We start from the raw sequence: 25,263 nt of genomic DNA on the forward strand, positions 1-25,263 counted from the left end.
AGTTGGCTGTAACAAGCCTCTCAGATGATGCTATCCATTCACTCAAGGATATAGTTTCTGCTTCATGCCAAAGTTCCCAAAATAACCACTGGAGCGCTCCCTTTCCCATTCCAGTTAACTTGTTTTTGTGATAGATGAGGGCTGCACGTACTGCTTCCTCTTGAGATTCTGTGCTGCTGTAATGCCAGAGAGATTGCTGCAAAGTGACATAAGAAATTCCTTCCAGAGGTTGTGCACATAGGCATGCTGGAATGAGTTTCAAAATTAGAACTTCTAATAGTTGACCAGCATTTACACTGTCGGCCTTCAAAAGAGGCATGAATGTTCATTCAGAAAGTCAAAATTTGTGTGTGCAACCTGAGTAAATCTGCTTCTTGATTGCAGCTAAATTCCCCATGACTTCTTAGTTTGCATGTCTTAGGTTTTCACTGCTTTAGCTTCCTTGCTAGATGTAAGCCTGCCTTTTCTGATCTTCTACACCTCTTTCATTAAAGCCACATTAAAGTTGCTTCCATGCTAGGGCCCTTTAATGCTGATGAGGCATTGCTGCTCCATAGTAGCTAGAAGTGGAATTAGACTAGTGATTCTACACCACACTTAGTATTGCACTGTGTCTCCCACCCCCAATTAAAATCTGCAAAGCCCATCCATACAGCTCAGGGAAATCAAAGCCACTGCTGAAAGGTTGGAAAGGGAGGGGCACTTCACAAGTTTTTAATCTTAGGGATGCAATTCTGCTCTGCTCTACCAATAGCATTAAAAAAAAAGTTCAATAAAGCTGGGTGAAGGGCATAGGACCTCCCAAACCATATGCTGAATGGTGCTCCTGCCTCCCTTAGATAGCATGGAGATGTGGAGTCTCCTCTGCCATCTTCATCTGTGTGTGTGGGCATGGCACTGCAGTGGCTGCCCCCCACCTCCTTCCCTCAACCTCTCTTAGACTCCTAGACTAGAATTTCCCTGGAGAAAAGAAAGACACCCTGCACAAGAGAGATTTCCTTAGATGACACGAGGAACTTGTTAATTTCAGAATATCAATTTTTTTCAGCTTAATTCAAGGTATCTGCAATCTACTTAACATAACATTGCAAAAAGTAGTGTGGTTATTATTTATTGTTGAAATCTGTGTAATTTGTATCTGCATGGAGCAGTGTTGCAGCTCTGATGTGCATGAGGCAGGTAGGAGAGATACAGGTAGGGGTATTCTTTAAAAATCAAGGATACTATGACTAGGATGTCATGACATCAACACAATTTTTTAAACCATACAGATCCCTGAAAAGTGGCCATATTGTGTAGGTTGTGCCACTTGGTTGTGGAGCTGATCCTGTATGCTGCTGCTTGTACGTACAGTTGCAAGTGGCTGTCTAGATCAGTTTTCATCTGGTTTATGGATTTCCATTTGTGCCAGCACAGATTTCCTTATAGGCCTTTTGACCCTATGAACAGAATGCTTGGTGCTTCTTTAGTGTATGTTCTGATGCAGGTGCTCCAATGCACATAGAATTGTGTAATGGGAGCAGCTGCCCCAAATAGTGCAGAGAGGGTGCCTTACATATGCTCTGAGCTGCGTACAGGGTATGTTTCAGCATTGCTGTGAATGGGGTAGCCCCTGATCTTGTGGAGCACTGTGTCCACATCACAGAGCTTTGAGCTGCAATACCATTTTGGAGCTGAGGTTTTGTTGGGATTAAAAACACAGTTTGTTGGAGTCCTTATCCAAAGATTTTGAGTCCCTCATCCGTGCAAAGGAAGGGTGAGTTGCTAATAAACCTGGAAGGGGCCAAGTTGGCCTATCCCGTCACATGTTCTTGAACCATATATCCACTGCCTAAATTGTCTCAAGTTTATTTTCTTTCAGATTTCCAAGGAAGGGGATTCTATAGCACTGCTTCACAGCTTCTTCCTCTCATGGAAGTTACAGTGTGTGTGTGTGTGTGTGTGTGTGTGTGTGTGTGTGTTTGTGCGCGTGAGAAGAAGTTGTGAAGCCATGCTATAGAATCCCCTTCCTTGGAAGTCATAAAGAAAATATACTTGAGACAATTTAGGCAGTGGATCTATCTTGTTCAAGAACTTGTCTGTGTGTGTGTGTGTATAGATGGATAGAATAACTTTCCATTTAAATAAACTGCATGTAGTATATGCTTTTATTTAGTAATGCAATCATCAGGACTGCAAACTTTAACAGATGTAGTTTTTCATAAAACATTTTGTTCCTTACTGAGTTGGATAACTGCATGTATCTCTTCTGAGCACTCTGCGCTTTGCTAGTTTTCCTCTCCAACTCTCCCCTCCACTTTCTGGAAGATGAAACTAACAATATCATCTTTAGTTTCCAAATATCTGGATTTGGGATGCATTGATCTAGCTTGATTGTTATACAAACCACATTTCTCCTCATTTGCATTTCAGCTTTTTTGTTTGCTTACTGGTACAGCAGACTACTCTTAAAGCTGATGCTTGATGTAATTTTATCCCATTTTTTCCAGAAAGAGCCTAAGAGTTTGGGCATCTTGATTATCCAGTGACTAAAATTAGACATGGTGTTAATGACTTACAGTAAGATGTAATTGCATCAGGGAAGCAGATACTCTCCCCCCCTTTAATTTATGTAGTGAAATGTGCGAACATAAAAGAATTCATTCTTGAATTCTTGACCCTCTTTGCTTTTCTCTGCATGTAAGTGTGTGTTAAGATGAGGAACAACGATCTTTAGCAAGCACAAAATCTCTGCAGCCTATTTGAAAGTTCAAATAATTTAGATTAATAATGAATCCTTGTTCTCATAAGGGTTAAACTAGCATAAACAGCTGGACCGTAGACAGATGACACTAATAACAGGGAAACTTGCACTGGGAGTCTTATAATAATGTAAACTATTAGGATTGAGACTAGTAATATGAACACTTTGCACAAGAAAATGTAGTGGAGGAATTGCACAGGGGAATACAGGGGAGGAATGGTCCATTTGAGGAAGAAGGCAGGGTCATCTGCTAGATTCATGTATGTTTTGAAACCTTCTTTTCCATGACTTGGACTGTAGAGACAATTTACTTTTGTTTGACGTGGTCTCTGGCCTTTACATTTCTGGGCTTCGTGCATGCGCGGAGACCACATTGGGAGCTTTTCAAGCTTCTCAGTGCTTGCTTTTTGGCAGGAACCTCATCCCCATTGCTCTGTGCTCCTGCGCCTCTCCTCATCCCCTCAGTCCTTCATTGTCCATGCTTCTGTCGACACCATTGGGGCACTCTCTGAGCTTCTGCAAGTAAAAACAAAGAACAAAAATCCTTCATTTTCTTCTTCTTCTTTTTTGGCTTCTATTGGTCTGTTGCTTCAAATTCACTTTATTTCATGTAGTTACCCCTGTTAGCGGTTTTTTATTTTATCCCCACCCCCGTTATTCCCCCCCCCTTTCCCTGGCTGCAGAGGGAGGCTTGATAAAATCTTCCTAATTGCATGGCGAGTAAGGTAGTTTTCAAGAAGTATGCCTGTTGTGGGACCAAACTGTGTGTGGGACACACACAGCAAGAAACTTTTTTTTTTTGCCTTGGCAAGGCACGTGTAGTTGAGACTTGCTCCCATTGCCAGAAATTTACTAAGTAGGCCAGAAAGAATAGAGTGTCTCACCTTTGCTCAGGTTTGTTGGAATAAGCCCCCTGTTCTTCACAACAAATTGTGGCTTCGAGGGGCTCAACCATGTCTTGTTCAACTGCTGAGGCTCCATCGGGAACTCAAACAATGGCCCTATACTTGGTGACACTGCATCCCCCAAAATCCATACCAGTACCGATAACTTTGGTACCATGAGAGATCCTGTGCCTGACACTGAGCACACTGGCCTACACTCCAACTGCCTTGTCCTCAAAACCCATGCCAGTCACTTGTCCATCAGCCATGCCTGCACTGGCCACTGCACTGAAGAAGAGGCTACTACCCCTGTTGCCTGCGGGATAAAACCTTCCTCATTTGCTGAAGCAGAAGTGGCCATTGGACACTGCCACAGTCCCTCTCAAACTGAAGAAAAGAAGACTTTGTACCCGCAGTCAAATTCCATGGGCCTGACAGACCCACAGCCACCAACGCCTTGGGATGCTGGCCTGGACTGAAGCAACCATATGTACCAAAGCAGTTGGATTGAAATGGAAGGTCCCAACACATCCTCCATCACCAGTCTTGGTACCGAGTGCAGCATCGGATGCAGAGAATTCTTCAGAGTATCATCCCACCTGGCCACATTCTTCAGACTCGAGCGAACATTTGGATCCCAGGGACAGGAATTGAGACTTAATGCTGCCAGCTAGTGGGTTGGGAAGACATCGAACCTGAGAACCAGACAGATGCAGGGACCAGTATGAGCAATACTATATGCCTTGGGACCACAGGGACTGTTTCCCCCATGGATTCAGTCTACTTGGACTACTACCAACCAGATCTATATTATGCACAGAATAGAGGCTGGCACATAGGTGATTGGTATAGAAAGGGCTATTGATACAGAGAAGAAATGGACAGAAGAGACTCGTATAATGACTGCCACAACCCGTATCCAGATAGGTACCAGTCCTATACAAGATCTCACGGCTATTTGTCAAGGTCTTGGTCTCACTCTCTAGAACATACAGGTAGCCCATGTAGGACTCAATGTCAAGAAGTGCAACAGGGCACATGCGGGGTAGGTGGCAATATGCATACCAAAGTGCTTGTGCAGTCTCAGAAGCCACATCCACCAGCCATGGGCTCTACTGTGCTTGTGCTGCCACCCAATCAGCCTACACCTATTCCGTCGAAACTACCTGAACATCTTCTGAATCCCTTTGCCCCAGAGGGCCAAGATTCCAAGGATATTTATCTATCTATCTATTTATTTAACATATTTTTATACTCACCAAAACTCATGTTTCTGGGCGGTTTACAACAAAGCAAACAAATAGAAAAAGTTAACAGTTAAAATAAATAACAAAAATTAAAACATTATTTAAAAATAAATAAACGATACAGTAAAAGTTAAAGCATTACAACAATTTAAATTTTAAAACAATGTTTTAAGACAATGTTAAAACTATTAAAACAATATTTAATTAAAAGTCTGGGTGAACAGATGCATCTTTAAAGACTTTTAAAAAGTTGTCAGAGATGGGGAGGCTCTTTTCAGCAGGGAGCATGTTCCATAGCTTTGAGGCAGCAGTGGAGAAGGCCCGTCTCCAAGTAGCCACCAGATGAGCTGGTGGCAACTGCAGATGGATAGTCAACAATCAGACTCTGATAGAGATGACTTGGAGGAGGAGGAGAGGCACGCCTCTTACTCAGAAATAACTTTCACAGGATCTTTTCCCTTTCAGTTATGACCTGAAATAGACCTGAAGCCTATTTCACCATCAGAAGATCTTAAATTATATTCTGACTACATAGCCAGAATGGCCTCTGCCCTAGGGGTGTAGTTGGACCAACAACAGAAGGGAGACATAGATAAGGTCTTAGGCCTCATAGATGCGGGTGCCCAAGTCCCTGCCTCCTTGCCCATGAACTCTGCTCTCATGGAGATAATAAAAAACTATTGGAAAAAGTCATCTTTTCTGCCACAACCTACCAAACGATTAGAGAATTTTTACTATCGGAGGATGATTCTCCACCTTCCTACCCAAACATCCTACACCAAACTCAGTGGTAGTAGAAGCTGCACTGACAAGGTCTAAAGGAAAATTCATCTTTAATCCAGGAGACAAGGAAGGCAGAAAGCTGGATATGTTTGGCCAACGGTGGTACTTGACCTCTAAAGAAAGCCAACCACCAAGATGGTTTAAGAGGGGTTTGGATAACTTCATGGAGGAGAGGTCTATCAATTGCTACTAGACGGAGGGCTGTAGGCCACCTCCAGCCTCAAAGGCAGGATGCCTCTGAGTACCAGTTGCAGGGGAGTAACAGAAGGAGGGAGGGCATGCCCTCAACTCCTGCCTGTGGGCTTCCAGTGGCATCTGGTGGTCCACTGTGTGAAACAGGATGCTGGACTAAATGGGCTTGGGCCTGATCCAGCAGGGTGCTCTTATGTTCTTTTGTGCTTATGTTAAAGCCAAATATCAGGGTTATAATTTGTGCTACAATAAATTTTTTGGGGAGTAGATATACTCCTTCCTAGATCTCCTACCACAGGACAAGAGAGACCCAGCCAAGGTGTTCCTTTAAAGAGACTTCATAATTAGCCAAACAAGAACTTTACTCTGCCAGGCACTCCACTGAATGTGCAACCAAGCTTATGGCTACTTCTATAACTATATACATGCATGCTTGGTTGAGATTTTCTGGACTCACACTTATTAATTTATTAATTTATTCGATTTCTATACCACCCTTCCAAAAATGGCTTAGGGCGGTTTACACAGAGAAATTATAAATAAATAAGATGGATCCCTGCCCCCAAAGGGCTCACATTCTAAAAAGAAACATCAGATAGACACCAGCAACAGTCACTAGAGGTACTGTGCTGGGGGTGGATAGGGCCAGTTACTCTCCCCCGCTAAATAAAAGAGAATCACCACATTAAAAGGTGCCTCTTTGCCAAGAATGATGCCGGCTGTGTGTCCAGTGGCTCGGGGCAGCTATTACTATCGTGGTGGGGAATAGAAGAATTGGCGTTGGCAGAGCAGCTGGCCGTTACAGGGGAAGGGAAACCAGTAATTTAGTTGCTGTTTCCACTTCCGGCTGCCAGCTCTCTGGCCTCGGGGAGCAGTTCCAACTTCCCACAGAACCTAGTCTTGCTCCTTTGCAATGCCAGGTCGGTTCAGAATAAGACTGAAATCATCCATGACTTGATCATGGATGAGGGAGCCGACCTGGCTTGTATAACTGAGACCTGGATGGGGGAAGCTAGTGGCCCAGTTTGGGCTCAGCTTCTTCCACCAGGCTACTCTGTTGTGGAGCAGGCTAGGGGATGTGGGCGGGGGTGGTGGTGGAGTGGCTGTGGTGCATAAGGATACCATTTCCCTTACCAGGGCCCCTGTGCGACAGTTGACTTATATTGAGTGTGTCTTTCTAAGGCTGGCAACTAGGGATAGATTGGGGATTCTGTTGGTGTACCGTCCACCCCGCTGCCCAGCCGACTTCCAAACTGAGCTGACGGAGCTGGTCTCGGAGTTGGTGTCGGAGTCACCCAGACTTTGGTTCTGGGTGACTTCAATATCCATTGTGAGGCTGATTTGTCTGGTGCGGCTCAGGAGTTCATAGCGGCCATGACAACTATGGGCCTATCCCAACTAGCTTCAGGACCAACTCATGTTGCTGGCCACACATTTGAGCTGGTAACCTCCAGGCTTGACTACTGCAATGTGCTCTACGTGGGGCTGCCTTTGTACGTAGTTCGGAAACTTCAGTTAGTTCAAAATGTGGCAGCCAGATTGGTCTCTGGGGTAACCTGGAGAGACCATATTATGCCTGTCTTAAAACAGCTGCACTGGCTGCCAATATGTTTCCAGGCGAAATACAAAGTGCTGGTTTATTACCTTTAAAGCCCTGAACGGCTTGGGTCTGGGTTACCTTATAGAGCACCTTCTTCGGTATGATCCCCATCGCTCGTTGAGGTCATCTGGAGAGGTCCGTCTCCAGTTGCCACCTGTACGTCTAGTGGTGACTCGGAACCGGGCCTTTTCTGCAGCTGCTCCTGGTCTATGGAATGCACTCCCGGAAGATATCCGCAGTTTAGGCTCGCTTTCGGCCTTTAAGAGATCCCTAAAAACCTATATATTTGGCCTGGCCTTCCAAGGCTTATAAAGTGTTGTTGTTTTTAAAAGTATTTTAATTGGTTTTAAATAGTTTTAATCATTTTTGTTTTAGCATTGTTTTAATTATGGGTTTTATGTCTTTTTAAAAATTATTGTATACCGCCCAGAGCCTCTGGATGGGGCGGTTTATAAATGTAATAAATAATAATAATAATCTACAATTGACATATGCTATAAACTTGCAAAAACAACCACCACTGACTATAAGTTCTCCAGAACCATGACCACTTTGGTAGCCTTTGATACAACGGTGCCATTGGAGGGCATCGGTCAAGTGGCCACTTGGGCAATACCACACTCCTTCATCCAGCAATAGATACCCAAGCACGAAGGGATGCCAGCTTCAGCAAAGCAGTTCTGCAGTTTATTTTCAGCTACAGCCCCACTCCAGGTAAGGCAACTTGTTACATGCCTAGAAGTGTAAAAGCTAGAGACCACATCGAAGAACGGCAGTTTGTTTACCTGTAACTTTGGTTCTTTTAGTGGTCATCTGGGCTTTTACATACTCTTTCATCCTCCCTACCGGGTCTCTTTCGGGAGGATCCCTTGACTGAGGGGATCAGGAGAGGTTCAATTGCACATAGTGGTGGGGGTGGGGTTCCCACCAAAAAAGCAGGAGCTGAGAAGCTTGGAAAGTTCTCGATGTGGTCTCTGTGCATGTATGAAGCCCAGAAGTATAAAAGCCCAGATGACCACTAGAAGAACCAAAGTTATAGGTAACCTGACCTTTATCCTATAGCACTGATGAGCATGCAGTGGGGGGCGGGGGAGAAGATAATTCCTCTATATTGCAGCACACAAACTTGACGCAAATGACTTCCTTATGTTGTCTTTTTGTAGATGTGTATATACAGTGATGTGGCTGTATGATATCATGGGTGCTGGCCAAGAGATGCTATAACACTTGCACAACTAGACCACACTATCTGTTACAATAACAGTAGTAGCTGGATGTGCGAGTCATTTCACATTGACAAAATACTGTTTTGACTCCTTGGAAATATGAGTACAAGAAAACAGTTTTCTTGTAGCAAGATGTCTTGGTTCCCTGCAACAACTATGTTTATTTCCTGCCACTGGGGGGAAAATGGTATGAAACTGAGTATGGGCCATGATCTGGTTAGTTCTAGAAAAATCCTAGAAGTGGTTGGTGTAGCACATTCTTTAGGTATCCCCCCCCCAGAGACAACATACTATGTTTTCTTTGTAGTGTAAGACATGACACACAAAGTATGAGGAATGAAGGAAACTTCTCTTTCCTTGGCTAATGTTCGTGTTTTTGGCCAGTAGCTCACAAGGGTAGTATCTTGGATATCTTGTAGTACTTTTTAAAGAAACACTTGACTAAGAGAGTACCTAGTCTCCAGTAAGAGAAGCACAGGATGTTTTTCTGAGAAGTGACTGCAGTCACATAATAGATACTCATCCTGTCATATTTTCAGCTTACATGTAATTACTGCTGGAAAATCCCTTGTTTGTGGTAAATGAAGTTTTCTGCATTGCATAATTGGAATGCTGCATTTGCATACCATTGTCTAAACTAGCAATTTTAAAAGCTCAAATATGAGAAAGGCACTTGTATCAGGGAGGCGTGTTGTCACTGGATACCATGGTAGTGAATTACATCGCTGGGAAGTGCTATTTTTGTTGCTTGAGCCTCTGGCAATAACATCTCTTTCAGAGCAGCTCCCGCTTCCTTAGTTCCCTCTGGCATATGTGGTGTTGCAAAGCCGTATGTTACTCTTGCACCTCTTACTAGTTAACCAGCCATGGTGCAGCACAGGTCACCACGCCGCTGATCCCTGCCTAGCACTGCTGCCTTGTTAATGGCTTCAGTGGCTGTCAGGAAAACATGTGCCTAATGGATGGGTCCTTGGGTGACCAGAAAGGTCTAGGGGCTTGCATGCAGACCCCCTGGGATATCAGCACTAAAACAGTTCAGTCTGCAACCGGAAATACTAGATTCTGTGATAAGAGTCCTCCTAGTCGTGTCATTGATACATTGATTGACACATAAATTTATGCTGCCGTATTAGTTTTATGTAATCTGGCAGAGCAGAATTTGCTTTGTGCTGTTTGGAAAACTTGGAATCTACGGTAGAACTATCATTCAGTAGGCTGCATAGTGTGAGTGTTGGGTTTGTAGGACCACCAGTACAATTCCACCGGGTGGCATCTCCCAAGTTTTGGGTAATTGCCCTTGTGTTGACCAATGCAGTAATACAGTAGGCTCTCATTCTCCACAAGAAACTTTGAAATTCTGCGACTACAAAATTGCATAAATATGTTTTGCCCTTGCAGAATCTATAGCGTCTTGGCTATGTGGTTTTTTTTAATACTTTCTATAGTCCAGTGTTGAAATGCTGGTTTATGGGGAAACAGTTGGATCAGATTAAATGCTCCCCTGTTAGCATTTTACAATCAATACAGTCCAGTTAGATGTTTGAATTTGCATGCAACATAGATCTCAGACATTTCGTAGCTAAAATGTGTCTTCTAGACAGTCTGGACATGATCTTTTTGAAGTTAGCCAGAGCCTTTGGATTGGATTACAGCCTCCTTAGCATATTTCCAGTTTGTTAAAATGCCTTTTGTATCATTCATGAAATGATTGCATTGTTGCATATCTCTACCCCCTTCCACTAATGGAGAAGAAAATTTGTTCTGTAGAACAGCCGCTCGAAATGGGGGAAATAACCTTTGTGTAATGAAATCCTCCTTATCTGTCCATGCGCTTGGCTTCTTTCTTGCTTCCAGGCAGATTGTGTGCTACTTCTAGCTTCCTCTCTATCTGGGTTTTCCTTTTGTGATTTCCTCCTCTTTCCCTCAAAAATAAGAATAATTCTGAGCAGCTGTTGGACTTCACAGACGGCAACACTTTATTCAGCACACAAAAGTCCCCTTCTCCTGTATACAACTCTGATGTGATTGAACAGGGAGAAAAATGGTTGGGGCTGCAAATCCAGGTCTAGCTTCCCTTGATATATGCAAAAACTTCCATTATTCTGAAGGGTTTGTGCAGTGAAGAGAGAATAATATCATCAATGTGGTCACATATGAAGCAGAAATTTCCAGTGTCATTAATTGTATCAGATGAGTTCCTGAGCATGAGAAGAGGCAGCCGCCCCCCGCCCCCGCCTTTCTGGCCCTCTGGCCAAGATGCACTTTATTAAATTGGGAGTTGTCACAAATGGTTTACTTTTTATCCTTGTGATTGTGTTTTGTTTTTTTAAGTGGGCTTGAAATACAAAGGATTGATAAATAAAATGATCTCAGAATTCTGTAAACATTTTGACCCTTTTGTGTTTGTTGCAAGCTTAATATGCCAATAGGCTGTGGGGTGGGCTATGCAACATGTAAAAGGTAGTAGTTAAAGTTTATAAGATGAGGAAGTCTTGAAATTTTTTCATTGTTTTCAAATTATGGTAATTTAGAATGTCCAAGTATCCATTTTTAAGTTTTCACTTCCTTTATAGTAGAAGTGTGTGTGTGTGTGTGTAAATCTCAATAAGTCAGAGTTATGTAATGAATTTTACACAAGCTCTGTGAGAAAATGTTATGCTGATGAATACTTCACAGGGTTGTTGTGAAAGAGAAACTTAAGTATGTAGTACACTGCTCTGGGCTCCTTGGAGGAAGGGCGGGATATAAATGTAATAATAATAATCTTTTCTAGCTTAGAAGCTGTATTCTATAGAAAGTTATCTTAAACTTGAGAAGGTTTCAAAGCACATGCAGGATTCCTTGCAGGAACCTACTGATTATCAACATAGGTTGGGAAATGCTCTGTACCTGTACAACTGTAGTCTTTTTCCTCTGGCTCAGATCTGTACCTCATATCGCTGCAGAACCTTTTATCACTGCCCTTGGCCACAGTTTGTGCAATGGGGTTCTGCACACACATCCAGAGTGTTCAGCAGTTTCTCCTCTTGCATGAAGCATGTTGGCTCATACAGCAAGCCAGCTTGGCAGTTTCTATGGGGGGTGGGGTGGAATGTTGTGGGAAGTCCTAGTTGACTGCATGATTTCTATGTAGTTTGCTTGGTTGTGGCCATCGTGTGGACTTAAGGGCACTTCCAGACATTTTTCAGAACAGATTGTATTTGTGAGCAACCACCACTGACAGTTGCTCAAATGAGTGCAGTTCCCTCTTCTAAGAAGTATTCCATTTTGGCTCCTGGGCTTGCAATGACCAACACTAGGGAAGCAGACCTCTGGATGCCCTTGAAGAAGAATCTGCATATCAGTCTTGCAGCACCACACTGCCGTCCTTTAGGGTTGTTAATCTTTAAGCATTATTAATCTTGTGGAAGAATATTATATGACCTTGGCCATAATAAGCTTCTATTATGAACAATTATGATCAGTATCACAGCTGTTTTCATTGAGCCCAGGTTGGCGGTGTAGGCTGTGATCCTGAAGACACTTTATTAGGCATCAAGTTCCACTAATACTTACTACTTAGTTACCACACCCTGGATTACGCTGCACATTACTTTTTAGTTCTTGCTGATCAGAATCTCAACGTGTCCCATCTCACTCCTGTCTCTGGTTCCCTTTTCTCTCTCATTAGTTAGGCACACATTGGCCCTTGTCCTGACTTTGTCATACACATGGTTGCATCTGCTTAATTCTAATACAATCTGAAGTGTTCCCCACTTACAATTATATTTCATGCATGTTGCATAATATCTTTTAGGTTATAACAATGAACTCCAAAGCTTTTACTGGGTGCTCCTTATCATTCCATTAGAAAGACTGTCCATTTATAATACATTAAAACTGTTACAGGCACTTAAAAACTGGCAATGTTTTTGACTCTCACTACTGAGAGTGCGTTAATGAAAACATTGTATTTATTTTTAAACTATAAAAGCTATCTCAAACTCCCTTCACTTTATTCTCACACTTGAACAGGGAGGAAAGCCAGGATAATATTGTGCTCTAGAGCTCACAAATATAGTTTAAAAGCAAGGATAAGAGGTAGAATTAAGACTGCACAAGGACCTTCTAGTTGATACAGCATTAGGGCCTCCTTTTAATGAGCTGTTACTTAGGGACACCTATCTTATCCTCTGTATACAGTGAGGGAAATAAGTATTTGATCCCCTGCTGACTTTGTCCGTTTGCCCTCTGACACAGAAATGACCAGGCTATAATTGGAATGGTAGGTTTATTGTAGCTGTGAGAGACAGAATAACAACAAACAAACCCTCAAAAGCCCAGTGCCCAAAAGTCAGTGATGGATTTGCATTGTAGTGAGGGAAATAAGTATTCGATCCCCTATCAACCAGCAAGATTTCAGGCTCCCAGGTGTCTTTTCAATATATGCAGGTAACGAGCTGAGATGAGGAACACCCTCTGTAAGGGAGTGCTCCTAATCCCAGCTTGTTACAGTACCTGTATAAAAGACACCTGTCCATAGAAGCAAGCAATCACTCAGCTTCCAAACTCACCACCATGCCCAAGACCAAAGAGCTGTCGAAGGATGTCAGGGACAAGGTTGTAGACCTGCACAAGGCTGGACAAGGCTACAAGACTATCGCCAAGCAGCTTGGTGAGAAGGTGACTACAGTTGGCACGATAACTCGCAAATGGAAGAAACACAAAATAACTGTCAATCTCCCTCGGTCTGGGGCTCCATGCAAGATCTCACCTTGTGGAGTTGCAATGATCATGAGAACGGTGACAAAGCAGCCCAGAACTACACGGGGGGAACTTGTCAATGATCTCAGGGCAGCTGGAACCATAGTCACCAAGAAAACAATTGGTAACACACTACGCCGTGAAGGACTGAAATCTTGCAGTGCCCGCAAGGTCCCCCTGCTCAAGGCAGCACATGTACAGGCCCGTCTGCAGTTTGCCAATGCACATCTGAATGATCCAGAGGAGAACTGGGCGAAAGTATTGTGGTCAGATGAGACCAAAATCGAGCTCTTTGGCATCAACTCAACTCGCCGTCTGTGGAGGAGGAGGAATGCTGCCTATGAGCCCAAGAACACCATCCCCACCGTCAAACATGGAGGTGGACACATTATGCTTTGGGGGTGTTTTTCTGCTAAGGGGACAGGACACCTTCACCGCATCGAAGGGACGATGGACGGGACCATGTACCGTCAGATCTTGGGTGAGCACCTCCTTCCCTCAGCCAGGGCATTGAGAATGGGTCGTGGATGGGTATTCCAGCATGACAATGACCCAAAACACACAGCCAAGGCAACAAAGGAGTGGCTCAAGAAGAAGCACATGAAAGTCCTGGAGTGGCCCAGCCAGTCTCCAGACCTTAATCCCATAGAAAATCTGTGGAGGGAGCTGAAGGTTCTGGTTGCCAAACATCAGCCTCGAAACCTTTCTGACTTGGAGAGGATCTGCAAAGAGGAGTGGGACAACATCCCTCCTGGGTTGTGTGCAAACCTGGTGGCCAACTACAAGAAACGTCTGACCTCTGTGATTGCCAACAAGGGTTTTGCCACCAAGTACTAAGACATCTTTTGTGAAGGGATCGAGTACTTATTTCCCTCACTACAATGCAAATCCATCGCTGACTTTTGGGCACTGGGCTTTTGAGGGTTTGTTTCTTGTTATTCTGTCTCTCACAGCTACAATAAACCTACCATTCCAATTATAGCCTGGTCATTTCTGTGTCAGAGGGCAAATGGACAAAATCAGCAGGGGATCAAATACTTATTTCCCTCACTGTACATGCACAATCAGAGTGGTGTTTTGGGATGAGCTATAAACCAATAAATGGAGGGTGGGGAAGGACCTGGAAAATGTGAGTTAAAATTCCAGCTTGGTCATAAATTCTCTCTGTGGCCCTGGGCTAGTTGTCATCATCTCCAAGACTCTGCTTACCATCTGTAAGAGAAGAATTATGATATGCTGTGCAGAATTCCTGTGTCAGCGACCAAGAGCGTATATCTACATTGCATATTTAAACCAATTTGAAAACACTTTTAAGTGTCTTATTATTTATGCAAGTGTGCATTTGAAAAATTAAAGTATAAGTCTATAAACCTGATGCTGGAGGACATTTTACTTTATTTATTTGTAGTCATGTTCCATTAGTTTGGTTAGATTTGTTTAATATGAACTAGATAACTACATAACTGTATACTTTGTAAAGGAATTAACAAATGATTTCTCTAGCCTTTAATGTTAGCAAGCATTAGATCAGGAGATCTTAAAGGTTGATGATATCTCTCTTCTCCACTTCTTATCCTCCCATAATTGATTGTTTTGACTAGATTGCCACCATGATGTAGTTTTCTGGCATAATGTGTCCTCCCTCCCCAATTTTCCATTTCTAAATGCTTTGCTTCCCCTTCCTTTTTAAGTGTCAAGATGGTGCTGATGTGGACTAGTGGTGACACCTTCAAGACTGTGTACTTCCTCCTGAATCAGGCTCCTTTCCAGTTCTCCATTTGTGGACTTCTCCAGGTTTTTGTGGATATGGCTATCCTGGCGCAAGTTTACTTCTACAGCTGCTACCCGCAGAAGCTGACTTCGCACACAACCCACCCAGTCAGTACAAAGGCACTTTGAAGCACAAGTTAGAAGCAGCCATAAGTCAACAACATTTGGAACCAGCCTTGCAGCTGCACTCCCACTTGTAAATACTGTGTTTCTGATGGGTTGGGAATAGAAGAATCAAACATGGGAACCATAGAAGGGCACCATACTTGGCATTATTCTTAATGATTTGCTTCCTTTTGGGTTGCATACCCATTGGAATGGATTTTCTTCTTTTTTGTATATATGGACATACCTATGCGTCTTATTCTCTGTGTATGTGTGGTTCACAAGGGCTGGATGTTAGTATTTTCAAAGCTATTTAAAAAGAAAATTTGAGTTACAAGTATCAGAGAATATTTTGTCTGAAGCTTTTACCTATTTATATAAAATGTATATGGGCAGTACTTTTGGAATATCTATTAAATATTTCGGATGTGACTTATGAAGGCAATGTATTCATCAAAATCAGAAGTGCAAAATTGCTTTTATAGATGGTGAGTACACTTGATCAAGGATGGGTGTGGTGCTGGGGGTGGCATGAGTTGCGTAGGAAGGGAAGGGAGTGGTGAATGGTATAAAGAGATAACGTTTTATTTAGTATAAATGTATCAAGTAAGCCTATACATACACACTGCTGGAACAGTGTGACTGTTGAATAGATCAAAGTGGCTGTGGTGATGCTATGGCCAAATGGAAAATACAGATTAGGAAGGAGTAAACTTGTTGGTGTAGAGAGAGAAGGGAAGGAAGGAGCCCGATGTAACTCAGTAGCACTAGTAGCCTTGTTTTTGAAATTGCTGCTGTCGTGAGAAGACTGAGGGAGAAATATCTAGCAGGTTGAGAGACCCCATAGGCGATGCTAAGAGAACCAGTGCAGGATTTACTGCACATGCTGTACTGGCAATGGGGGTGCTGTCAGTATAACTGCATCTTAACAAAAATGTCCAGTTTTATCCTCCTGCTCTTAGAAGGTGAAGGGAGACAACAAGCATAGGAAAGAGCCACTCTGAAGAACAGGCTTACTAATGATATATGAGCAGGCTTCTCTTCTTGAGGGGGTGGGGTGGGGGGGAGCCAGAAGCTTGACTTCTGAGTATTATTTAATGCCAAATGAGCCCATTTTGTGTTCTGGGGGAAATCTTTGCAGTAGCCAAATACTGAAGAGTAACTGAGATGGTGAGAGACTGAAAAAGCAGGTGGGCTGCTTATTGCTTGCGTGCCATGTCCGTGAGGATAATTGTGCAAAGTGTGTTTGCAAATGTCAGATGTGCGCATGTCCTTTTTTGAGGACTTGATTTGGAATGCAAGAACTATACAGCTTAAAGTGTTCCATTTTCAAGCTCCCTGCCTTTGGCCAGTTGCCAAGAACTTGTTTCAATCCCATGAGGTCAATATGTAATCATGTTGCATTTCAGGAGCTATACTGTCACCTTAGAGATCTGTGGTAGCCCAGAAACACACACTCCTCACTGTCTGATAAATACTGCTACGGAATGGCATTAAATTCTTGTGATTATTTCATAAAGCTACTCCAAAGGATATATAACTTTGCACACCTGCAAGTCTAATCTACAAGAATGGTTTTCAACTGGGCGTACTCCCTTCTTGATATGCATTTGGCTGTGCCAAATCTTCTCTGTGCTGAAGAGACAGAAAGATGTTGTCATCGCAGTGCCATGAATGCCTATCAGGAGTCTTTATTTTTAAGGAATTATTTGCCTTCTGCACTTGTACGTTGGTTTTCTGATTCCTTAACTGTCAAGTACAGAAAAACCTCAAATTGGCTGGGCTCCCTCTTCTACAGGTGAAACCCTCCATGTCTGAGGGGCAAATGGTGCCAATGTGGCAGCTGGAGGCACAGAATACCAGCCTGTCCTCCAATCAGGGTAGGCTTCTCCTGCCCTGCAGTATCTGTAGTGGGTCTCTCCCTGCTGGTGACTAGCAAATAAACCAAACCTCAGGAAAGCGGCTTTATCGAGAGCTTGGCATGAAGCATTATGGTCGACCTCAGACTACGTGCTATTGATTGGCTCCCATGCTTATTCCCTTATGCCTGAAGTGACCTTGCCAAGCTGATGTTATGTGCAATGGCAGAATATGAATGTTTCATTGCTCTCCTTTTCACAAATGTTCTGGCTGTGTTAGAACACCTGGGCATTTGTCTTTTAAATTATAAATTTCCACCATGGTTCTATTTCCCTAGCATGCTGCTGCAATGAGGATTGTATTTATACTTGTACAACAGGATTTTTTTAGAATAACCTGCACCGCTAGGCTTTATTTTTATATGGGAAATAGCCTCTTTTCTTCTCACGTTGTTTTTTGAAAAGGGGTTCTTGGTTGTGTGTGTGTATATATATAAAAGAGTGCAAGTGAGCTTAGCCTGTGTAGGCGCATATTGCCATTAACTCTTTGTATAACAGGTATTATTGAAGGTAAATTTAGTTGTATTTCTCTTCCACCCCACTCACTTTCTGGAATGCTGTGCACAGGTTCATAACTAGCTCTTGTTGAGACCCCAAAACATAGGCTCTGTATGAACATACTTCCTTCATATACTGGAGCTGCAAATCCTGGAAGACATGTTGGTAAATCTAAATACATCTTTTATTTGTGGCATTTAAAAAGCATGGATAGCTGTGACCTCTCCTGAAATTCAGGAGAATTTCAGATGGCAAGATATTTAGGGGAAGGATCAAGGATCTCTTTAAGACTTACCTTAACTAACATAAGTGGTTTCCAGTATGATCACAGCTATCTCAGGAGCCTTCCTAGCTGTGTGAGGACTCCTCATGTATGAGCAGCTTCTCTGTGACTGGAAGAATGTTTCAGTGGCCCAACCACACGGATAGAGTCCAGTCATATGGGTCTTTTTTGGGGATTAGCACCCCCATAGGCTGCTGACTTCATGGGAAAGACCCCTGTGATTGATCCCTGTCGTTATGGTTGCATCATGTTCTCCCTTGGAAAGGGAGAACATATAAAGGACACCTCAGTTGTCAGTGAACTGCTTCCTTCAGAAAGCTATAAAGCACATGTTTTAAGAAATTGTGTCAGTGATCACCTCAGAATGTAGATAGAAATAATTTTAAATGCATCTCTCCGTTGAATGTATGGTATATTTCAATGGCATTCAAGCTGTTTATCAGTTGCATTGATTTTTTTAAAAAAATAAACCAACCACTTATGAACACATTCATTATTTTGTTGTTGCTCCTTTCAAATCTAAGACTGGAAGAAAGTGCTTTTTGATGGGTTTCAGAGGGTACTTTAGCAGTAGAATTCCAGGTTCTGTTACCTTTCCCCAGGTGTCTATTATCTTTGATAATAGACATCAAAATAAATATGGGGGTGGTGATTTTTCTGTGTACATGCTCTTGCATACTTAAGCAAACCAGAACTTAACAGAATCCATATACTGTACTGATCAAAGGTTAGACTATTGATTGATTGATTGATTAAGTGCTGTCAAGTCAGTGTTGACTTTTAGCTACCACATAGATAGGTTCGCTTCAGGATGATCTGTCTTCAACTTGGCCTTTAAGGGCTCTCAGTGGTGTATTCATTGCTGTCATAATTGAGTCCATCCACGTTGCTGCTGGTCATTCCGTTCTTCTCTTTCCTATCATAGTATTCTTTAATTGCTAACTGTCAGGGATTGACTGTACTAGATTTAGAAAGCTACAATGGAATTCTTATGTCCTGAATAGCATCATGTATTTCTTCGCACTCAATTCTCAGTCTGCCTAGAATATTAAAAAATCATTGATTATTTACTTAGCACATTTTTAAAATGTGCTGTTTTAAAATTTGCATTTTATGGATGGATAACTGCATCTGAGAGAGAATGCCTGGCTTGCCCAAGGCTTCAGTTAGGTAGTTTATCCTTGCTGAGTAGGACTTTGCACCAAGAATGAAAATCCAGCACACTGGCTGACATAGACTGTTACTCAGTAGTACTACTTTGGAGTTATTTTAGAGGGCTACTACGTTTCAGTAGAACTTCCTCTAATTAATTTAGTCAGGATGTCAACCGCTATCCACAGTGACTCACCCAAGGTTTCATGTCAGCTGCAGCTAATGTTGCAATCATTTTGTAAAAGTTAACTTATTCCATATTGGTATGGAATAAGGGAAGGTGTACATTAACACAAATGGAGTATATATTATAATTATGTTCAATAATACATAGCCCTTGATCCAGCGAAAAACCAGTCCTACTAAAAATTTAACATGACTCTCTTGGATTTGGAGCCATGAGACACAAATACCTGTCAAATAATTTCACTTGTTCTGCAGGAAAAGCCAGGAGATGTTTTTAATTTTTTTAAGTCTTCACCACCCATGCAGAGTAAACAAATGTGTGAAAATTTAGCTCACTTAAAAAGAGGACAAAGGCTTCTGCTACACTGCACGGGGCATGTCTCCAGCAGTCCTCAGCCTGGTTTAATCTTCCTTTATGGCCCAGGTCTAGAATCCCTCTAAAACTGCAGTTGAATTCATCAGTCTGAAGTTTGAGCCAAATTTTATCCCTATATATATGATGACTTGCTTTCCAGAAAGTTGATAATCTGAGGATCCAAATGACCCAGCACAAAATTGGCTTGTACAACAGCATGGCCTGTTTTTCCTCTTCCCTTGACTTTCAACAAGCAACAGTGTATTGCTTTTAACTCAGCCAACACTTTTTGGATGTAAAACAGGAGAATGACATTTCTTTTATCTAGAACACTGAATGCAATGGAGACTGTGCTGTTTGTGCTAGTTGCCATTATCTAAAGCTCCCATTGGCGTAGCAGTGAATGGATTAAAGCGGCAGCTGCTGCTATTTTGCTGTGAAAATTACAATATTTTATTAATTCCTACAAGAGCTTTTCAGAAGCACAAAAATAGGAGTGCCTAACGTTACCTAAGCTGATGAAAACTGAAGGGTGTAGATTCCTCCAAAGCTAAAAAGGATACCTTCATGCTTCAGGACACTATTGTATCCTGACTGAATATCAAGAAGGGATATTTATGACTGGCAGATGGATAGTCAAGGTTAATGCTAGTAAATGTATTTGCAAGATGTAGGAAGTTGTGTGTAATGCCAACAGAAATGTCAAGCATTTTCTCTGGGAGCTTCCAGATGGTGCTTCCACAGTGACCAGGGCAGCCAATGGAGTGCCAAAAATGGGAGCATGAGGGGGGACACTTCAGTATCATCAGAGATGGGCACAACAGGGGGGAGTTCCATGTTTTGTTCTCCTGTACTGATCCTCCTAGCAGTAATCAGCCTGAGTACAATGCCATCCCTATGGCTGGTGGATCAGACACATCGCCTTGAGCCCCATGATCAGGAAATTTATCACTGCCACCAACCCAGAGCATGGCTCCCGCCTGCCGCAGCAGCTACTCTCTGACTCAGCCACGCTCAGTGGTGTGCTCTGCCCAGCGAACCAGAGCATGCCATAAGGCTCAGCTGCGTTGGGAGGGTGGCTGCTGTGGTGGGTGGGTGGGGAATGTCAAGTGGGAATCTCCATGCCACCAGGGCCCGGCACCCAAGGAAATTGCTGTTGACTGAGCTGTTGACTGGCACTCTAATACAGAGTAAAGCACTACACTGTCTGGAAGTACCCTTACTATTGAGCAGATGGATGAGGCTGTCACAAGAGAGACTCTCCCCACGTTGGCTCACTTCTGTCATTTTATATAGTGCCTGCCATGTTATTCAGCTCAGCCTTAAGCTCATGTGGGTTTTCCTGTTGCAGGGCAAGCTCTGGTTTTTCACACCTTCATTCTAGGATTGTCACCCTGACCCCATAATTCAGGCAGGCTTTTGTTTGGATTTAATCTTGGTTTGCCCAGATGCTCAACACACTGCTGCTGCTACCGCCTGCTAACTGAGCAAAGAGGCACCTTTTTAATGTGGTGATTCTCTTTATTTAGCAGGGGGAGAGCAACTGGCCCTATCCAACCCCAGTACAGCATCCCTCCAGTGGTTGTTGCTGGTGTCTCTCTTATGTTTCGTTTTTTAGATTATGAGCCCTTTGGGGACAAGGAATCATCTTATTTTTTTATATACTATCTATGTAAACGACTTTGGGAATTTTGGTTGAAAAGCGGTATATATTAGTAGTAGTAGTTCACTGATTCAAGTGCTATTTCACAAAAGAGGGTGTACACCATTAATGTACAGGACTAAGTTGTGCCCAAGACTCATTTGGCCTGAAATTGATGCTCCCTTTGTACATTCTACAATCACATAGGTGGGCATGAATTGTTGTCACATGGATTCTACAGCCACATAGGTGGGGCTAGTCATATGGGACATATGTGCATCTATAATAATTCTGTGCTAGTTTCCAAAATGCAGAGGAAATATCTACCAAGACGTCGTAGTATTCATACATACACATTGCTGCTCTTAAAACTATACATAAAATAAAGATATTTGTGAAAGATTCTTTTACCTAGTACTCATTTAAAGCTGTCCACTAACTAAAGCAGCTACAGCTCAAGTATGATATACAATGGTTTCGATCTATAAAACAAAAACTGAGGTGTCTCGATCTTTATTTTCAAATGTTTTTGAACAAGTAATAAGAATAAAACAGGGCACAACAATTATAAGCTGTGTTTAAAATGATCAATTGTAGGTTTTTTTTTAAACTAAGGACAGAAGCAAATTCATTATTTTTAAAATATAGTTATTTTGTCAGTGAAGCCAATTTAATAGCTGACTCCCACTATTCTGTTTGCTGCGGAGTAAGTCATTTCCTCCCAGCCTCACTGCCCAGAAACCACTGAAATTGAAGAGAAACTGCTCTTCATTTACAGTACTGTTCCCCTCAGCTAGAACCCCCTCTCTAGTAGGCTAGTGGTACTTTTAATTTTTGCTCAAATCTGAGGTACATCTTGGTGGTGGTGGGGGGGTGATTCCAGCTAATGACTAGGTGCCAAGTTCCTATCTGACTAGAGGAACAAAGAGCCAGCAAATAAGGCAGAGTGCTGGCTCTTCTTTTTTTCTTGCTCCTGCTGTCCTGGTGCAGCCATCTCTAGAGGCTGAAACAGTTAGTCATGAAGAAATGGGGTGTGTGCTCCCAAATGTAACCAGACCTATGGAGTGGGATGCTCACTTTCTCTGTCTTGGGTGCATGACTCTCTTGCTTCCAATGGAGCACAAGTCTGTACAGAAACATGGTTCTACATCCGAAAAGCAGTTTCAGATGTCTCATAAAACAGGAGAGACTAAATGAAAATGACTTGTGCTTCCACTTCTCTACAAACTTTTGCAAAGTCCAAAGTTCAACTTTTGCATATTCTTCTCTTGCCTCATGCTTAGGTGTGCTAGTTGGTTCTACTTTGCTTGTGCTTCCTGTTACCTCTGCGTTATGTATCAGCTCAATTGCTCTTTCTGCACCAAAGAGCAGTATTCCCAACTTCAGGCCATGATCGCCCCAGGGAAAAAGGAACATCCCACTCAGTCTCTGGTTCTAGGGGAAGTGTTGATATTGCACCCCACTGAACCAGTCACAGGCTTCTTAAAGATGAATTCTTCCAACTGGGGAACTATGGTTCTGCTGCCACTGGGTGTTGTAGACACCAGAAACATTGAAAGAAAAAGGAAGATGGGTGTCTTTCTAAAACAGAATATATATCAAATCTGAGCAAAGGAAAACAGGTTGTGTATGTCTGCCATCCAAGTTAGGATGCAAAAGCTTACTGTGGTAAAATCTACATGTTCACTAAATAATGCATAAAGAGCTAAAGCACACATCAGATCTGTCAGCAGGTAGCGAGAATTATGTTTATTGATTTTCTTTCTATTGAAGAAAAAACCTAAAACAGAAAGGTAAACTAGGGATAAGCTTGGCAGTTAACCAGAAGGTCCTTTTATCTCCCTACTTTCAGATTTGCCTTTTACCCTTTCTGTGCATACTCTATGAAGGGCACTGATGAATCCATCAGTGATGCAAGGTTTGGGAAACAGTATTTTTGTGCAATCTGTCCTTTGCTCTAAATTCCTATGTATAGTCAATGGCACATGTATTTCACACTGAATCCGGGGCCCTTAACAGGAAGGGGGGGAGCTTTTAGCAATATTGCCCACCCACCCCCACCACATGCGCACATGCATAGTGGTGCTGAAGAGTCTCTGGTGCTCTAAGGAAGCAGAAGCTGAATTGTCATCAGCATTACTTTAAGCAACATGATTGGTTGGTCACTTAAGTCATTATTCATAAGGCAGTCTTTCTCTTTCATTGTGGCTTAATACCCTGTTCTAGGTAGGTTAATGGTGGCTTCAGATCAGATATATAAATAATCCACCTGTCCACTTTTTCATGCTGTAGCTGCTAGACTTTTTAATTTGGTCTGAGTTAGCAACTCTTAGTTTCCTGTTCAGTCTCGGCATGATGCATCTCTCCATCTGTTCCTTGTGGACGTGGGCTGTCTTTTCCCTGAGAACTGTCGTCATTTTGAGTTTTGGCGCTTTCTTCCACCTGATGAATCTGTCTGCTGGCAGCTCGTTGCTGCTCTTCTTTAAGCTCTATGTAAGAGCGGGAAAAAGTGTGGAAGATGGAAGTGACAGGGAAAGCCATAAGCAAAATGCCACTCAAGATACTGCTCAGGGCTACCACCTGTCCTGGAATGCTACGAGGAACCATGTCGCCATAACCTACAGTTGTCATGGATATTACAGCCCACCAATAAGTGCTGGGAACACTAGTGAATTCATGCTTGGCTCCCATTTCGCTCTCTGCTAGGTAAACCAGTGGGGAAAAGAGTGCCATAGCAACACAAAGGAAAAGGAGTAGTAATCCAAATTCACGTGTGCAACGGCGCACGGTAAGTCCCAAGGTTTGAAGTCCCAGTGAGTGCCGAGCCAATCGCATGACATATAAGATACGAAGTGCTCTTAAGAAGCGGAGGACCAAACCCACTCTCTCAAGGTACTTATTTCCAACTCCACCGCCACCCCCTCCAGGCTTACTGCTGTTTTTGGCAGAGGCTGTATCCACAATCAATGAAATGTAGAAAGGGAGGATAGCCAAAATGTCTATGATGTTGAGTGGGGTCTTCAAGAAGGCGCACTTGCTTTCTGCTTGGATGGAACGCAAGATGAACTCAAAGGAAAACCAAGCCACGCAGACAGTCTCCAACACAAAGATGTCTTGACACTTCTGTGAACATTCACCCTGAGAGGAAGGCAGAAAATTTAAAACATATTTAGCAAGCTATCAAAAATATTCCTTAGTGTAGGATGCTACTTTCGCAGAGATTTCTGTCCCCCCCACCCCACCTCGTTAGTGTTAAGTTTTGCACACAAATAATCTGGTGTGGAATTAAAATATGTAATTAGAAACTCAAAGCAGATACAAAGTTTTGTACTCTGACATCTTGGAAACCAAATTATTTACTATGGCATGCGGTTGTATAGATAATATCCTCCTCTGTCAGATGCTGGTTTATCTGTCTCGTGCCTCAGATTATCTGTGTTCTCGTGGGAGTATTTTACTTTTAGAGAAATCTTATCAAACAAAGAGATGATGTGCAGACTGTCCTTGGTGCAAAGAAACTGCAAACCCTTCTAGCTCTTTATAATAACCACTATTTTTACAGGATGGGTCAGAATCCTGACTATGGGTGTTACAGCTTTACCAAAACAGCAAAAAGAAATTATGAGTTTCACTTCCAAATCGGGGATTAACCTTATGTATGGGTCTTGGCTCTGAATAAATTGAGAGCAAGTACCCTGCAGCACAGACTGCTCCTATAAAAGCAGCTCCTGCAAGATAAATAAACAAAGCCCTGTTCAAGGAAACATCCCCCCCCCCCGCTTGTCTGTCTAAATATCTAAATTAAGTTAATCACTGCTACTTTTTAAAAAAATCACTAGGGAAATGGTTTGAATGTGTGATTATCAATGCCTTCCTGGGAAATGAAGAGCGCCCTCATTTAAAGGGCTATAAACAAACTCACCTTCACAGCATTT

At 42.6% G+C, this 25,263-nt stretch overlaps 2 protein-coding genes across 4 annotated transcripts in view; one reads left to right on the forward strand and one right to left on the reverse strand.

Annotated features, from left to right (window-relative positions):
- Positions 1–18,482, forward strand: part of SLC66A2 (solute carrier family 66 member 2) — a 97,620-nt gene extending 79,138 nt beyond the window's left edge. For all 3 annotated transcript variants that reach the window (XM_053249465.1, XM_053249464.1, XM_053249466.1), the window contains one exon: positions 15,110–18,482. In XM_053249465.1, the coding sequence (XP_053105440.1) occupies positions 15,110–15,317 (208 nt within the window). In that variant the 3' untranslated portion in view covers positions 15,318–18,482. The remainder of the gene's footprint in view (positions 1–15,109) is intronic.
- A 3,343-nt stretch (positions 18,483–21,825) lies between these two features.
- KCNG2 (potassium voltage-gated channel modifier subfamily G member 2) overlaps positions 21,826–25,263 on the reverse strand; it is a 130,289-nt gene continuing 126,851 nt past the window's right edge. The window contains exon 3 of the mRNA XM_053250997.1: positions 21,826–24,466. Within this exon, the coding sequence (XP_053106972.1) occupies positions 23,648–24,466 (819 nt within the window). The 3' untranslated portion in view covers positions 21,826–23,647. The remainder of the gene's footprint in view (positions 24,467–25,263) is intronic.

This window comes from Hemicordylus capensis, chromosome 4, assembly GCF_027244095.1.
Source record: "Hemicordylus capensis ecotype Gifberg chromosome 4, rHemCap1.1.pri, whole genome shotgun sequence".
Classification (NCBI taxonomy): Eukaryota; Metazoa; Chordata; class Lepidosauria; order Squamata; family Cordylidae; genus Hemicordylus; species Hemicordylus capensis.